This window comes from Lepisma saccharinum, chromosome 14, assembly GCF_977018435.1.
Source record: "Lepisma saccharinum chromosome 14, izLepSacc3.1, whole genome shotgun sequence".
NCBI classification, from domain to species: Eukaryota; Metazoa; Arthropoda; class Insecta; order Zygentoma; family Lepismatidae; genus Lepisma; species Lepisma saccharinum.
In genome coordinates, this window is record NC_139242.1 from 45,009,215 (window position 1) to 45,027,298 (window position 18,084).

Consider the following 18,084-nt stretch of genomic DNA (forward strand, 5'->3'; position numbering starts at 1 on the left):
TGCAAAATTCTGCCATTTTGTTGTAATTTTTATGGATAATATACATGCCCTACTTTCTAAAAAAGTAAATGTCTAAATATGCAATTTCTCTTGCACTGCAGTCACCTTGAAACACACATTTATTAAAGAGGTCAATAAACCTCTCAGGTTCTTCAAGGACTATTTCTAATTTTATATCGGATCGGTAGAATATCGGTTATCGGTATCGGTAAATTTTATATCGGTACTTTATCGGTATCGGCCAAATTTTCATATCAGCCCATCCCTACTGTATATCCATTTTGGATAGACTGCAACTCCTTGTTGCTATTGGACACAATTTGATAGGTGAACAGTAATACCATCTCTACAATTTCCTCATCAATTTTCACTAAGTTATAATTCTATAATTAATTACTTTAAGATGTTTCTATTATGCCCTTTAGATCACCCACTCCGATATTGAATTGCACTGTTTAAATTTTATAATATACTTCCATAAAACAAAGAAAGAGGGGATCTTTGTGGGAAAAAAGTCCCAAGACATGAACTATGAACAATTTTACAATAGCCAATCCTGTCTTTTGCTAACTGGCATGTCATTCTATATGAAAATTGCACACTATACCTAATATTAGGTATCTCTGTAGCCCTCATGGTCTTTATCCTTTCGCAAGTAGGCTTCAACTGCTGCAATTTGTTGAACTTTTGTTCTGCTTGTTCTAAGGTAGTTTTTGTGTCATTCAGTGTGCCTGGAATCTCCCTGACCTTCCTGTTCATCTGGAAACAGAATTAGAAAATCATTATAATAAAACCAAGCAACATTGCAAGCAGAAATTGTTCAATAAAGTGAAAAAATGCACGTAAAGGTTATGGAGGCATTGAGTTTTGTCTCACCAGTGAATTAAATGAAAAAGTTGCATAATTTTTTAGTACATACATGTAAGGTTGAGCTGATGACACTTTCACCTAGAGCACATTCATGTAAGTCATAACAAAATCACAAACAGATTACAGTATTTCAGTTACAAAAAAGTAACTGAAATAGTGAAACCAGTTATTTTACCAACTTTATGAATTCCCTATCTTACTGAGTGCCTCATTCCATCATGGAGAGATACGTTATGTACTGATATGCACCTTTTTGCTGTATGTCTTATAGTTCTTGTACTTTAAATGTTTGAAACCTCAGAGGGAATTACGAATCACCCTGTATAATGAACCTATATTTCAAGCATTTGAAGATTTCCAAGATTATTGTAACCGAGAAAAAAAAATCAGTCCAAGAATGAATTGATATAAAAATGCAGCTATTTAGTGACGTCTGAATGGTATAGTCTAGAATTACTTGTGTCTGTGATAATGACTGGCTATTTACAGTTATTTGTGATTTATGGATCACTCACCTCAGCAATCAGCTCATCCACATCATTGTCTGAATCAAACTCTCTGTGGCAAAGTGGACAGCATGGGTTGTTCTCCCGCAACTTCTTCATGTACATGGAAAGCATATGTGAAGAGGCACCGAGAGTTCCTTTCTTTTCCTATAAGAAAAATTTAAAGTAATTACAAGAATGTACAGCACTGGAAACTGAAACCCTATATATTTTAACATCTGTATGTACTACAACATTCAAAAATAAAAAAATGCTAGAAATATGCAAAGTCATATATTTTTTTAATAAAATTATAAGTTGTAATACACAGAACAAAATATTTTTAACTTTCTTATTGTGGATATCTTCTTTTTATATTTCTCTTATTTTACATTGCTTTTCTGTCTCTTGAAGTTAATTGTGGCAATGAAGACGAGATGAGGGATGGTTAAATGAAACTGATAAAGGAACAACAATGCATAAAACAGGATTCGAACCTAGAAACCTTTGGTGATAATAGTGGAAGTTCATCATTCAAAGATCATGGCCTCCAAGGTGGCAAATATCCTCTTTTTAAACACACCAGAAAGTTGTTCTTATCTTATCCTCCAGTCAAAACAGAACATTAATAAATTTACAACAAAATTTTAAGTGCCACATCTTTATAAGAATATTCTTAAAATCCTATTTACAAAGTGTAGGAAAAAACTTGTCCACTCAAAATAACACTACAAATTCCAATTATAATGAATGAATAAGGCAGTTTCATAAATACAATTAAGCTTTTAGCTTTTATAACCTCAGTTTTCTGTAGTGAATATCAAAATAATTGACAAGGGTCTGAATTTGTAAAAAAAATCAAACCTGTAATCCATCTATTTTCTCTTTCACACTGTTGAGCACAGTTTCAAAATCCTGGTTTCCACATTCTTCATAAATCTGCTCTTCGTACACTGAAAATAAAAACAAAATTAATTAAAAATAAATAAATATAATATGTAGAATTTTCAGCGAAAAATGCTGGCTTGACCAGGACTTGAGAACCTGGGTCTCTGTCATACCATGCCATGTCTAACATTGAGCTACCGAGCTGGCCTGGCTTCATCTGATTTTTCACTGCCACTAGTGAAATATATAAACACAACAGAAAACATGCATCATGTTCAGTTCGAGCAGGGGAAACATATGCCTTATCAAATTAATTTGTTTCTTATTTTAGGTTGCTTTCTGCTACCTTTAATTGCAATGAGGACGAAGGACGAATGGTAAGATGAAGTCCAAGGGACACCCACGGCCAGGTCAGGACTCAAACTTGGAACTTTGTTGGCAAGTTAGCGAGTCAACTACTTCACCCAAGCAGCTTTAATGAAACAATTAATTCAATATAAAACACAAAAAGTGCATTTATAGCAAAATCATTTTGCTATCAGATCATGTACATGCAAGAACAACTAAAGACTGGCTTGGTATGCTGAAAGGACACTATGACATCTGAAGAGTGAAACTAATACGAGTGCCAGATGTAGGCACTGTCTCCAGTAAAAAGTAGGGTGTTCAAGAAATGCACACTTTAGAGCTGAACTTATTACATGTTTAAGAATGAGAAGTTCCTATATCAGAATGATTCCCACTGTTACTTATTTTATTACTACAGTTCCCATAGGCATCTCAAAATGATATCAACATGAAAAAGGGGCAGCATAACAATGCACAATGTATATTGCTCCCATGAAAATAAAAATTGCATATAAAATAAAAATAAAATTCAAGGTCAAAAGTCACACTGTGTGACTTTCAAATTAAAATTTAAATATTTTGATAATTTTTATGAAAACAGCAATTCTTTATACTGACAGAACACAGGTTATAATTTACCTACGTGAAATTTCGAGTTTCCACTTTGCACAATTGGATAGTTGAGTGATCTTCAAATTAAAATTTAAATATTTTGATTTTTATGAAAATGGCAATTCTTTAGCTTCAAAACAAGCCCAACATGACATTAACTATCCAATTGTGCAATGCGGAAACTCAAAATTTCACATAGGTAATACTTCAGCAGCATTTACCACATCCATTATGAAGTTATGATTTATTTTTCAAGAGCTCTGAAAATTTGGACATATACTTTACTTCACATTTTTTACCAATGATTCGACATGGCATGACCACCACTTAATATAAAAATGTGTTATACTTACTACGAAGGGCTTCTTCCTTCTGTTTCAGTTTCTCATGAATGGTCTTCCGCTTATACTCTAGCTTGCTAAAGTCTATCTGCTTATTGTTCAACTTTTTGTTCAGATCTTTCACTTCCCTACCCTGTAATACAAAACACCAAAGTAAAATATAGTTTTTCAGTTCTTCAAGAACCAAGTGTTCATTTTCCTTACACCACAATTTACGTTATTCATTTGAGTTTCTAATAATTGTTTATAGTCTGTTATGTTCATTATTTTGCGTTCAGTGAGTGAAATGTTAATAAAGTAAAATTCTAAAATGACAATATTCAAGAGATACTGAAGTTGTATCTTTTTTCTATGTTTCTTTATAAAACAATATGTACTAACTTGAAATTCATGAAGTACAATATTTTTAAAGAAATAATTGACAGTTATGAGCAGTTTTGATGCATTTATTTATATATAAATGTGAATCATTACCGAAATTAACTAATTTGTGAATAAGTTGCCTAAATAAAAAACATATTTACATAAAAAAACAACTACAATCACAATCAAACATTTTAAATCAATTTCAAATGAATTCTCACTAACAGAATAAATTTGTGGTCTAATCGAAGTTCTTTTCTCCTGCATTACCAAAAATCCCTATTTATTATCCCCTTTGCAGGAATTTCTGCTCAGTTTCCATTTGTATTAATTTCCATAGATTTATATTATACAATATAACAGGTAGACAAGAGCAGCATGGGAAAAACTTTAAACAAGGTGGTCATCTGCCTGGAACCATAGTCATTAAAAATATGTGCAAACTTGCCAACTGAACTGTAGAATTAAGTTTAGAACATTATTACATTCCAAAATATACACCCCATTCTACAGTGAAATAAAAAATTATGGAAATTTACAATAAAGAATTATGGAACACAGTGTGAAGGATGCATAAATATAATGGTTGCATTATTTACTTCATTATTAGACTCTACTTACCAAATTATCAATAGCTGTTTGGAGCTCATATTTAATACCTTGTTCTGGGATAGTTTTCAATATTCCAAGCAGAGAATCTTCATATTTACGCCTCCTGAAAAAGACATAAATAAAATAAATACACACTGTCTTGGGATGCCTATTGCCATCTGGTATTACTAAGAATTTGATCTTGCAAGGGAAAAACATGCAAATAGTGTTAAGTATTTATGTAACCAAACTAATATTAACAAAGAATAATTGACAGGTTCAGTAGTAAAACTTGATAACCCACAAAGGTATGGAATTGAGAAAATGCAAGGGAAAGTTTACCCATTGCATTGTGGCTTATGTATTACCTGGACTTTCCTCAGTGTCTTTGCCAATTAAAAGCTACTGAATGGACTTTGTTCACTAATTTGTGAGCAACTGAATCCAATGTTGTCTCAAATTTGAACGGAATGAGGCTTTCAAGTTGTACTACTGAACTGCTCTATTATTTAGGAACTATAACAGCTACAAAATGTGCATATTACTTGTGCAAATACATTAATTCTCCCTCTGTCTCTGCTCTTGAGTTTTCAGCTTAGAAACTGTAATAGGCAGGACAGATCAATTACATTAACTCATATTTTCTCTATTAATTGCACAATGGAAATCTCAAATATAACAACTTGACAAGCACTGGATTAATTTTGTATATATACGACCCTCTTTTGTTCCAATAATGTAAAGTTCTTGTTAAGGCAAAAGTATGACAACCTTAATGACACTAAAATGAATATAAATATTAAAGTACATGCATTATGTGTCTCTTCTTTGTAGCTAATCAGTGGTGATTTATTCATTCTAGTTTTTGGACTTTTAACCACTGTTGTGTGTCTCAACAGTCAACGTCAGCAATTAAGTGAAGTCATATTAGACAAATATTTTTGAAATAAAGGAACTAATCTCTAACAAGCTGAAATTTTGTATATAACTTTTTATAACAGTAATAGCAACATATCCCTGGTCATCACCTTGCTGCTAAGTCCACCATATTGAAAAAGCGGCAGACTAATGAAAGTTTTAACGAAATAACAGCACTAATTGACAGTAACATGACATTATTGTCATTACTGTAAAAATAAGTTATGTACCAAATTTCAGCTTGTTATGAATTACTTCTTTTATTTTTCCTATTTTGACTGCACTAAATTACAAGATGGTCAGAAAGCATGATGCATGGTAAAATAATGCAGACCAGTCCTATAAATTTGTTATTACTATAAAACTGCAACTGCTTTATACATTTACAATAAATAACTAACTAACCAAAAAATAGTTAACTTACAGTTTCCTTATTTCTACTTCCTTAGCAGCTTTGTTCTCTCTCTGTCGATCCAAATCTGCTTGCTGGTTGCTCTTCGCCAGCAGTTCCTGGACCTCTTTACTCAACGATTCCAACTTATCCTGTAAGCTACAGTACAAAGAGAGTGGAAACGGGATCAGCTATGAGCATTCACTTTTTTAATATTATCCCTGCATATATTAACTGCACATTCAACAATAATAATTCACATTTCCTGACCTTTTTTAACCATATGTAAATTTTCCTGACTTTTTCAGGATTTCCAGACCAGTGTAGAAATTTACTTCACAAAACCTGGGTACAATCCAACCAGGGAAGACAAAACTAGCTGGAAAGGTCTATTTAAAATGCTAGAGGGGAAGCAGGTAGAAACACCAGCCAAACTACGCTGTGATATTTCGTTTATATAGATTTTCTTGTTTATATTTTCATTCTGAACCCTTCCATAATTTGAAACATATCTCTACTTACTTCATTGATGTTTCCACAGCAAACGATTTTCACAGAACCCTTACCTTCCGAAAATGTCATTGCTGCCACAGACCTCCAGATACCAGATCGGAAACGTGAGCCTTTTATACGGGTCAACTTTAAGTTATAAATTTCGAAGAGGGGGTGATACATCATGGCAGCGAGCATGCCTTCATATTTCTACTTGGAACAACTATTTTGAAGATTGTGAGTCATTGCACCACACAAGATTGCAATTTTTAAGTTTACTAAAGTATATAACTCTACATATTACACTCCACAAGTGAGTACAAATAATTTCTTCACAAAAATGAAAACTTAACAAGCTCTAATGTGCATCTCCGCCATATTTCTAGCCCCAGGATTATGCACACAGCTTCAAACAAAAGCTCATCGTTTTCAGTCTGTAATTAGAGGTCTGTGATTTCTGCTGTCACCCCTATTTTGGAACAAGTCCAGTTGGCACATGCACACTTCTGTCGATGGTTTCGGCTAAGGCAGCTGAACTGTAGATCTTTATACCGGTACATTATTATTATTAACAAGAACAAAAGATCACAGGCATGTACACTCAATTAAGGTTATTTATGAGAAAATAATCAGATCGGCAATTTTATTTAATCGACACATCAATAAGCTTATATCTATACTTAATGCATAGATCAGGTACCTTTTTCTGAGAACATTTTTAAAATTGCTAGGAAAGTTTTATTGCTTGACCAATATTAAATATGTGTCATCACCTGCCACAGCCCCTTCACTCCATGTCAAATACGTATCCTTTACTGAATTTTAGGTACAAGCCACAATACAAAAGAACTAAGTCATGATTAGGTGTGCTAAACACAGTTAAAGTATTATGTACATTGTACAGGTAAAACTTTACCACACAATGTTGTTTCCTTTTCTTTTCATTATAATATGTTTTAGTGGGATCTAATTTGAAAGACAGATAAATAAAAAGAGGCTCAGACCAGGATAACATACACATGTTTACTTCATCCAGGCACATACAGTACTTGCTTCTTCCCGGTAGACCAAATATGGCAGCTCCAACCCTCAAACGAGAACTGAATTCCAATATTCATTCTGATCTTCTCAGATCTCTTTGGCTGTTTAGATACACAAAATCCAGAAACTGCCAATTCAGGCTGGTAGCTTTCCACTGGATGAAGCAAGTAATGGAATTTGTACTTTGAATTTGTAAGATCTGCTTTCCAAACTGACAAGAACATTCTGTCTCTGTAATATGTTATTTTCGTAAAAGCCTTCTAATACCATATTTACTCATGTATAATGCACACTTTTTTACAAAATTTTTGCCCTCAAAAACTGTGGTGCGTATTATGCATGGAATAATGCAGACAGCCAACATGAAACCGTACAGGGTCATTCCATGATTTTTTGACACTTGCATTGATTTTTCATGTTTACAGAAAACCCTATCATGTTATATATAGATGAAAAGCTTGAATTCTGTAGTTTCTGAATATGGCAACAGTATTCCATTCAAGATGGCGACACTAATATGCAATGCTGTTGAAATAAGCTCATCACAAAATCAAGGAATGTTCTGATTTTTATGGTACTTTGGATGAAAGAAGAGATAAGGAAAAAGAAAAACAATAATTAAAATGTATTACTGGCCAAACAATATGACATGCATGGAGTGTGTAAATGCCTTAATGGAAGAAATTGTGTGCTGATAACTGTGAATGTGCCTCTTATAGTGTTATGTTAGTTACGGAAAAAGCATATTTTCAAGTTTTTATTAGAAAAAGTAAAGAAGGAATAACAAACCTCTTACACCAAAGTTAGAGCCTAAATATAACCAATAATGGACCTCATAAAATATATTTGGAAATATTACTCCGAAGCACCAATAAAAACTGACTATTGTCGTTTTTACATCGAGAAGGCACAATGGCTCTTATGGAGAAAATGCACGATGTTGCCATTTAAGATGCGCTAGCTCTTATCGCCGGCCGGAATTACCGTGCTTGCTTCCTTTCACAATAAACATGTTGTATATTGTTACAGGTGTTGTTACATTTGTTATAGTTGTTAGTTTTCCATGATTATTATTGTTGTTATTATTAACCAGAGTTAACAAAGTATGGGGAGACTCATATATAATGCAAGCATTTTCATAAAGTAACATTCATTTATCTAATGTGTTAATACAGTAATACAGTTTTTAACGCAAATGTTATATAATAAGTGTTACCTTAATCGGACAGTTGTTCAACACCCTCTATCGGTGAGTCTTCAGACTGTTCACTGCTGCCGTCATCAGAACTTGTCTCGTCACTGCTGGAAGAACTGCTCTTTAGCCTAATGATTAGAGTTTCAATGTCATCCTGCAGTTGATCCACTTTCCACATATTATTTTCAACCCCTTTGACGTGCCTACAGTAATTACACCATTGCTCCTGGGTGACTGATTCAAATGAGCTGTCTATCGAACGTTCCATTTCCTTCACCTTAAAACTAATGTTATATCGTCCATGTACTTTTATTTGACTCCATACCATTTCAATTGGATTAATTTCACAATGGTATGAAGGCAACCTACAACAACTGCCCCAACAACTCTTTTAAGGGAATTGTCAGAATAGGGTACATATTTTGACGTTAGCCATGCCGTAATATCTTCCTTACGGTTTTTTGAGTTGGTAACACTTTATTTTTTCCTACAGTGATAGGATGCATTCTCCCTAACAATTACTGTTCTTGGTTCAATGTTAGACAATAGTTGATCTTTGAACCCCTGTTCAAACCTAACACTGTCCATTTCGTCATGGTAGTCGGCAGAATTTTTTTTTGCTAAAAATACTTGTTTCGCTTCCTGTACAAACTCCATCTTACTTACCACCGGCATGAAACAAAACAAACTGTGGTCCCCGAGCGGTAGGGCCTTTCAGACCTGTAGACAACCCAGCCAGAAAAGCATCCTTGGGTGTTGCTATTGTTTTGTCCTTCCAAACTTTAGACACAGTATGCACTACATTTACCCAACTTTCATTTAAGTAAACAATGTTCCATCCCTCATTCCTAAATTGTCTCACTTTTCGTAAATATGAATGTCGCCAAAGTATAATATTGTTTCTTTCAATCAATAAAGCCTTATATCCTCGCTTTTCGAATTCAAACACCATTTCTTGCAGCAAACGGTAGAAAGTCGAATATGTAAAATTTGGCAAATCTTTATCGTTCTTAACTTCCTTCATCACAGACTGAATTGTTGCGGGAACATTTCTAAACAGAAATGAATGAAATTTGCATCTTATGGAACTGCGAATGAAATCATTATATTTCACTTCCCTGCTGGATTTGTATTTTAGTCCAGTTACTCTTTCTTCCAGGGTGTAACGATTGAGCCTCTCTTACTTTCATTTCTTAATGAAAGTCATTACTCTACGTTATGTAAGTGTACTTATGTTACAGTTAATAACTACGTAATATGTATGCATCCTATTTAATCTCACTTATATTCATATTCACATTATTTGTGTTATATTAATGCCTCTGTAATTGGAGATATCCTTCCTCTGTAGAAGGCAAATAAATAAATAAATTAATCCAAAGAATGTATGGCTAATGACACCAGCCACCTTACAAAGTTCACTAACAATGAACGATTGACTACGTCCAAGGTTCTTTTCCTTTAAATATTCGAACATTCTTAAAATAGTTTTAATCTCCACTTCTAATTCTCTCACCCTTTTTCCTGCAATCATTGTGATGACTGAAGACTTACAGATTAGGATGCTATTAATCACTTCATGAACCACTTGTAAAAATCACCAAAATGTCAACACACAACACTTCACCAGACCACCACGAGTATTAAAACATCGCTGAACTGTTGGGCACGTACAAACTCATAACACCTGAGTATGACTAAGACTCACGCCAGCACGTCGCCTTACTTCGCATGCTGATCAGTGTGAAAACAAACTGCATTTACAGGAAGTAATGCCTCTGGGGACCTTTGAGTGAAGACAAATAATTTCATTATTATCTTTACAACTTTGTTGCTGTGTTTTTTTACGTAGACTTATAAAACAAAATTTTTGGCCAGAGACGACATTTTTCACTGTGCCAATAAAAAATCTGCAAATTTTATTTGACATTTTATTTTTTTAAGGACATCTTTTTAAAAATATTGCCAATTTTCAGCACCACCATCACCAGTTTCTACTGCATAGCAGTGTCGATTTTTTTTGTAACAATTCCTCCGATTTTACGGCATGATTTAACATTTTGAATAGAAAAGATGTTCAAAATTGGTTTCAATGAAAACTTGCATTTTAATTATTTTAAAATAATATGAAATAAAGTTCACAATTTTCGTCCTCACCATTGTGTTCTACATAAAATTTTCTACCTTACTGTATTTTTTTCTTCTACTTCACGTAAATTTCAAAATCTACATATTTGGCAATAGCACGCTTTATTTTCCCTTAAGAAAAGCATTGTCCATAAAGAGCCCATTGTGCCTTCATGAAGTGAAAACCACTGTAATATAACCACATCAATGTGGCTAACATGTAAGCCCTACAACACTGTTATGTTAGACACATATGCCAGCCTCTTCATTCGCATAGCAACAGCTGTAAGACCTACATCCAAGAAAGTCATTTCTTGAACCTAAATTATACTGCACATTATATATGAGATATAATTGTTAGTCACTTTTCCCCATCAAAAAACCAGGGTGTGCATTATACATGCGTAAATACTGTATTTACTAATCATTCAACAATAAAGAAGTCACATGAGACCTTGTTTACCTGGTGCATCTTTCCTGTGATCCCTTAATCTGCCTCTTCACTTCGTCTACATTCAAAGACATCTCCAAATCCTGCAGTTCTCTTCTGGACCTATCCAACCTCGATTCTACATTATTCAGCTCATTTGCAGCTGTATCAACCTAAAAGCAGAGAAACAAAACTAATCACCTTACTGTTTGGCACACACATGAAATGTACTAAAGTGTAAATCACCAACCCTGAGACCTTCTGTAAACAAACCATCTCACTGATTCGATGTATCACTCCTTCCCGCACACATAGAACTCGCCATGTTGAAAGTGGCACTACTTAGTTGCTGTTCACATGATTATTTTTAGAAAATAACCAATGTTATAAAATATCATTATGTACACAAATCTCTAAGCTCATTGAAAGTTACAATGCATATTCCTACAAAATGTTCACACTTATCTTGCCTTGACATGTCACCAAGTTATTTTATAAAGTGCACTATATTTGGCGGAACAAAAATCATTATTAGGATGCTTGTCAAAGTTTCCAACCGCAATAAATTTACGAACTTTCTTTGTCTTGTTTTGATCATCATCAAAATATTTATTGGACTTGCAGCTTTCCATATGGCTGTTTATGCCCATTATATATTTTATTTACATAAGATACAATTTACATAAAATCTACAAACAAATTTCAAATACACTATCTATATCAAACCTTAGAAATATACATTACCATGTTATATCATTTTGTCTAAAAAAATGCAAGTAAAATATATTCAATTCGCATGCAAGAAAGAAGCCAAATTTATGGGAAATGGTTACTGGTGCAAAGAGTTAACCATAAAGGTGAAGCAATAAGAGCATTGGGTTTAAAGTGAGACGTCATTTGCGGCAGCGTATCGCATACTACAAATTGGCCGTTGTTTTACTTTACGTAATGAATCCTGTAACAACGCTGGATTTTTGTGTGGGTTATTATACTTCTATGAGTTTGCAATGCTTCCTGCATGCACGTTGTTTTGTTTACAGAAGGTCTCAGGGTTGGTGATTTGAACTTTAGGCAGAAATTTCGGCCAAAAATGCAGGCTTGATTAGGACCTGAACCAAGGTCTTTGCCATATCAGGCCATTGATTTATTAAGTTGGTGTTTTAAGTCCACTTTATGCACAGTAAGGCTAATTGGGACTGGACCTATAGTTTAAAGTGGGATCCGAACCACTATGTACCTCCACTGGGAATCGAACCCGAGACATATCATGCCATTCCTCTACCAACTAAGCTACTGATCCAGCCTGGGTTTCACCTAATTTTTTGGTTTTGCTGTTTTACCAGGCAAAACAAGGGCTTGCTTGGTATCTCAGTTGGTAGAGAAAGGGCAGTGTATACCAGAGAACCGGGTTCGAGTCCAGGTCAAGTCTACATTTCTCACTGAAATTTATACATAAAACTAATCATATTCCACCTGACTCAGAAAAGTTTCAAGTGCCCCCCCCCCAAATCCAGATAAAAAAAATAAAAGTTTTTTCCTGACAAATCCACATGGGTCAATATATATATATATAATGGATAAAAGCAAGGAGGGCCAAAAGGGCTAAGTAAAAATCAAATAAGGTAAAAGGAAACACTCACCGGACAGTAGGAAAATTCAAAATTTTCGCAAATTTATAGCATCATCGGTGTGAGAAGAAACAGAAGACGGAACCGGAAGTTGGGGTCCTGCAGAGTTGCCAGGTCCCCATTGAAGAAGAAGCGGTGCGTAGAACGAAAAAAACACTGTTTCGTCACCAGGCTCGTCGTAAACTGTGAGTGGGGAGGATGAGTTGGGAGGGAGGGCAGGAGGGTGGTGGGTGAGGGTTGGGCATTACTGGGTGGCCTTGTTCAGGCCAGGTGGAGTGGTTGCACTCATGGCCGATATATAGGCCCTTTCCCATCTTTTGCGAACAGAGGTGTTGGCTGGTTGGGGTAGGAGGTGGATGATCGCTACCCGGAAGCAGTCGTTGAAACTGATGTTGTGGTGGTTGGTGTGGACGGCGACAGTGAAGTCCAGGTTGTGGTTGGAGGAGCGGTGGTTATTGATGCGGAGGTTGAGGGCCGTTGATGTTTCCCCCAGGTAAAAATCACCACAGATGTTGCAGGTGAGGATGTAGATAAGGTTTGAGGCATGGCAGGTCCCTTTGGGATGGAGGGTAAATTTGCCAGTGGCCGTGTGCACCTGGAGGGTTATATTTATATATATATATATATATATATATATATATTAATTGTGGCACACACAAGAAATGTACTAGGTACAAATTTCATTTTATTCACTGCAGTTAGGAATGTTACTGAGATAGCCTTTTGAAAGTCAAAAGGAGGAGAAGGATCTCGGTATGAGGCATACGAGTCATTCCATAACAAATCAACACAGATATGTGCAATTTCGAACATGACCATCTCAGATTTTCATGACATTTGGGGAGTTGAAACTATGCATGGAACTTAGTAACTATAAAAAATTTTAGTTTCGTTTGTCTTGTAATTGTTAAATTATTCAAGGTCAAAGTTAGCAGAAATTGCCCTTTTTGAGCCCGCTTAGCTATACTAAATGTGATGTAACTCCGCCCCTATTTTGCCTAGGAAGCTCAAATAAAGCTTATTGTACAGGGAATTGAACAAACTTTCCAGTGACATATAACAAGCCTAACTTTGGATAAAAATATAATTTTGTCACGTGACCTTGACCTTTGACCTTGAATATCTCAAAACATGTCATCACCAAAAATCGTGAATAAAATATATTTGGTCCCTCTTACCATACTATAAAACATAACAAAAAATCATTCTGGGACTGCAATGGGATCAGAAGATACAAAATAATATGTGTAACTATCTGACTGATAAAAGCCTCATTACATGGACTATGATGAGACAAAAGTCTTTTAACACCCACTACAAAATGTAAAGGAGTTATCCTGGTCATGAAAGAAATAGGTTAGTCACAGGGAGATCTCTAGCTGTGTGTTTTAACTGCAGGTCCGGCATAGTGTTGACCGCCATATTGAATTCAACGCAAAAATTTCAAAGGAAAGGGGGGTGATGTGATATATCAAATCAGGCTAGAATTTCACGAGAAATGAAGCAGCAAAGGTTTTTCCAACATCTTTAGCCAGCAAAAAGTTATACACATATCTTTCACTTACAATATATGCACATTATAATGTTGTCAATATTCCTGTGAGCACACTTGTTGACGTCTCTCACACTCACATAGAACATTTGGCAATGTAGCAGGTGCAACATCATTGCAAGCAGCATCTATGCCTTCTCTCAGATCGTCAATATCACGGACTTTTAGTGCATGCACCATTCTCTTCAAATGTTTCTGAAGGTAAAAGTCCTCCTAAGATGTTAGATCTGGGGAATGTGCAGACCTTTTAATAGATCCCCGTCTGCCCATCAATCTACCTAGAAATTTACCATGAAGAAATTGCCAAAATGTCCACATAGTGTGGTCACACTCTGTCCTGTTTCAAAACGCTGGAAAAGTGCCATATCCCGTAAGCAAGGATAAAAAAACCTGTTCACTTAACAAATCCAAAAAGTATTTTTATTTTCCTGTAGTTTACGGTTATTACAAGCATAAGAAAACAAGAAGCCCTCACCATTTAAGGTTCCGTTGTTGAATATGGACCAACCATTCCCGTTCTCCATATACTATACCACATCATTAGCTTACCCGCCACAACCATTTGGTGGGGATCTGTCTACTGTAGATTATCAAATCACAGGTATTGCATATTATTTTTATTAACTTTACCGTGAACATAAAAATTAGCCTTGTCACTGAAGAATTTTTCATTCCAAAGGAAGTGTCACGTAATTGTTTGAGATACTTTTCCCAATATTCTTCACTATTCAACTGTTTGGTGAATGTTGCTGATTAAAATCATATGCAATGTTGCGTATACTTCTTTCTCTCCCGAGACATCAGTGTGATCTCGATGAGTTCTTAACATGCTAGGAGCATTCTAATGCTTTGCTTTTAACACCTCGAAAAGGAGAAAATGGTTACAAGCACGCAGTAATAACTTTTTGCTGGCTAGAGATAAGTTGGAAAAAAAACCTTCGCTGCTTCATTTCTCGTGAAATTCTAGCCTGATTTGATATATCACATCACCCCCCTTTCCTTTGAAATGTTTGCGTTGAATTCAATATGGCAGTCAACACTATGCAGGACCTGCACTTTACATACACAGCTAGAGGTCTCCCTGTGCCTAACCTATTTCTTTTATGACCAAGATAACTCCATTACATTTTGTAGTGGGTGTTTCTGCTAACTTTGACCTTGAATAATTTAACAATTACAAGACAAACAAAACAAAAAAAATTTATAGTTACTAAGTTCCATGCATAGTTTCAATTCCCCAAATTTCATGAAAATCTGAGATGGTCAGGTTGGGGGCTGTGTTGATTTGGCATGGAATGACTCATACAGTTCTTGGGTCTCTATTTCTATTTTGGTTCTTTACATCAATTTTCTACCTGTTGGGTTAATCTTAACTATGGAGATGGAGATGAATGATGATGCTCCGCACCATAAAACAAACACAATTGTATATCCTTGCATGAACCAGGATTCGAGCCCAGTCTCTGGCATCATAGCACATTATGCTGAGTTCATGGCATCATGAACATAATGACTACATTTAATACCTACATTTTCTCCCTTCAACTTTCAACCATAGATACAATTAATATACTTCTTGTTATAAATAAATAGAGTGTATTAATTCATTGAAAATATCCTACCTGATTAATATCATCCGTAACTTTTCTCATCTCACGTCTGTTTTTTGCCATCTGCTCTTTCTTTGAACGAATTTCCTCCTCTAGCTTCACCTTTTCATCCCTGATAAAATTAATGCATTAAAATCACAATCTATCCACTTACAGGGTGTCTACCAAAATAACAAAACCAAAATTATTGACTTTTTTTGACAGTTCTTTCCATTTTCTTGACCTTCTTTCCCCTTTTTCTTAACATTTATTTAATAGCTCCCTACTTAGTTACAGTTGGAAATTAAGAACTAAAATAGATATTTTATTCAATGAAAAACGTCTACCACAAGGCCGGTTACGATGAAAAATTAAGTTCTACTTTAACAAGAGATTTAGACTTGCTTTAATTATTAATGCATATAAAAATTAATACTTCATCTTGCATGGGGCCATTATTTAATACACACTTGCAAGAATGTAATTCTTACGAAACCAAGTGAACAAATCTTAACCACAACTCAATACAGTTGTGGTTAACAATTTAGATTTCCAAATATTCAATACACCTATGTGGATATCCACATCGTGGGAGACCACTTGGAAACATCCATATATATCAAAACCAACCAACCACCTCCAGTATCTTCACTACTCCAGCTCTCTCTCCTCCCCCACAACAAAAAAAGCCATACCATTCTCCTTAGCCCTTAGACGCCTACGACTCAGGAAGGGGTGGGAGTGTATGGATCAAGATGTTCTTGAGGTTGGGGGGGGGGGTGACGGAAGATGACCCTAGGTTTGTCCTGAAAGATGTCCCTGGTGTCGGGGTCACTGTGCAGGATGGGGAGGAGGGAGTGGAGGGTATGTCTGATTTTCGTGATGTGGGGGTGGTATTGGGTGATCAAAGCAGGGGGATTGGTTTTGGGTTGTTTGGTGCTGTTGTGGGAGGTGGCTCTTGTGATCTGTTTGTTGATGAGGGTGGAGGGGTAGCCACGGTGGCCACCACAATATACCAAAGTGAATGAAAAAACTGTCTAATACTTCCTATGGGAAAAATAATAATGTATAAGAGCAGCAATGTTGCAAGCTTACAGATTTTTTTTCTTCAGAATTTAACTTCTAGCATCAGCCCTGTGGACGATGGAGGGAAGCACATTGTGAACATGCTATTTTGTTTTCATTATTACACATAAAAGTGAAATATGTCAGTAAAAATCAGCATCTGAAGAGTTATACCCAATTTTACAATATCTATCCTATAATACTATTAGGGAATACAAAGTAGTTTTCAAACTACACTTGTTAATGATAGCAACAATTGTTATTCCAGTATATCATACCTTCATATGTATATAAATGAACAAAAAGGAGACAACTGAATTATCTTCTGTAGTTTTCAAGAAATGGTATGTTAATTGCTGCCACATGGAGGTAGTATACATAGCTACCACTCGTCCTCTAGAGGTTAATTATTGAAAAATTCTCACATGTGATAGTAGACATACTAAAATCAAAATCTATTTTTGTCACACAATACCTAATATTTACTAATTTATTGTAACATGCATATGCTGCATTTTACAAATAAACAGTGCATTGTATTGCAAGTAATAAATACCTCAAATTATCAGACTTATTTTGCAGCTCCTGCTCTTCTGCTTCGAACTGCTTTTCAAGTTGTTCCAGCTCTGCTACTTCCATTTTAATCTTCTTGTTAATTTGAGACACAACATTTGTTACCTGGGTCTCTGTCAGCTGACTGTGAGGAAATGCTGTCGACACAAGTGTAAAAAGAACAACAGTTAGTTTTACAAATTGTTAATAACTATAAAACAAGTACAGTGGAACCTTGAATTTACATTTTTTCAGGGGTGAAAAAACTTAAAGTGAGGAAAAATGTAAAATCTGGAAACATAAAATTGGGGTTCCACTGCATCCAAAAAAAAGTAAAAATTTACTTACAGGTATAACTGCGCTCATACTATGGTTATTTAACAACCTCAACAGGGTTGCTACGATTTTTTGATTATGAAATTTCCTGACATTTCCAGGTTTTCCAGTCCAAAAATGAAATTTTCCCAGAAATGTTTCATCATTATGATTTTTGCTTTTGAACCTTGTCCTTTTCAATTAACCTTTGGTATGCCAAGCATCTCGATCGAGATACCCAAATGTAACCCTCACGGTACCAAGCATCTCGATTGAGACGCTGTGTCAAGG

The 18,084-nt window shown here is 35.2% G+C and overlaps 1 protein-coding gene across 2 annotated transcripts in view; it reads right to left on the reverse strand.

The window, feature by feature from the left end:
* rad50 (DNA repair protein rad50) overlaps positions 1–18,084 on the reverse strand; it is a 112,629-nt gene that overhangs the window by 33,980 nt on the left and 60,565 nt on the right. For both annotated transcript variants that reach the window (XM_083135504.1, XM_083135505.1), the window contains exons 10-18: positions 17,483–17,636; positions 15,895–15,994; positions 11,126–11,265; positions 5,841–5,966; positions 4,529–4,622; positions 3,557–3,677; positions 2,220–2,308; positions 1,386–1,523; positions 608–759 (exon numbers count right to left, since the gene is read on the reverse strand). In XM_083135504.1, coding sequence (XP_082991630.1) covers positions 608–759; positions 1,386–1,523; positions 2,220–2,308; positions 3,557–3,677; positions 4,529–4,622; positions 5,841–5,966; positions 11,126–11,265; positions 15,895–15,994; positions 17,483–17,636 — 1,114 coding nt within the window. The remainder of the gene's footprint in view (positions 1–607; positions 760–1,385; positions 1,524–2,219; positions 2,309–3,556; positions 3,678–4,528; positions 4,623–5,840; positions 5,967–11,125; positions 11,266–15,894; positions 15,995–17,482; positions 17,637–18,084) is intronic.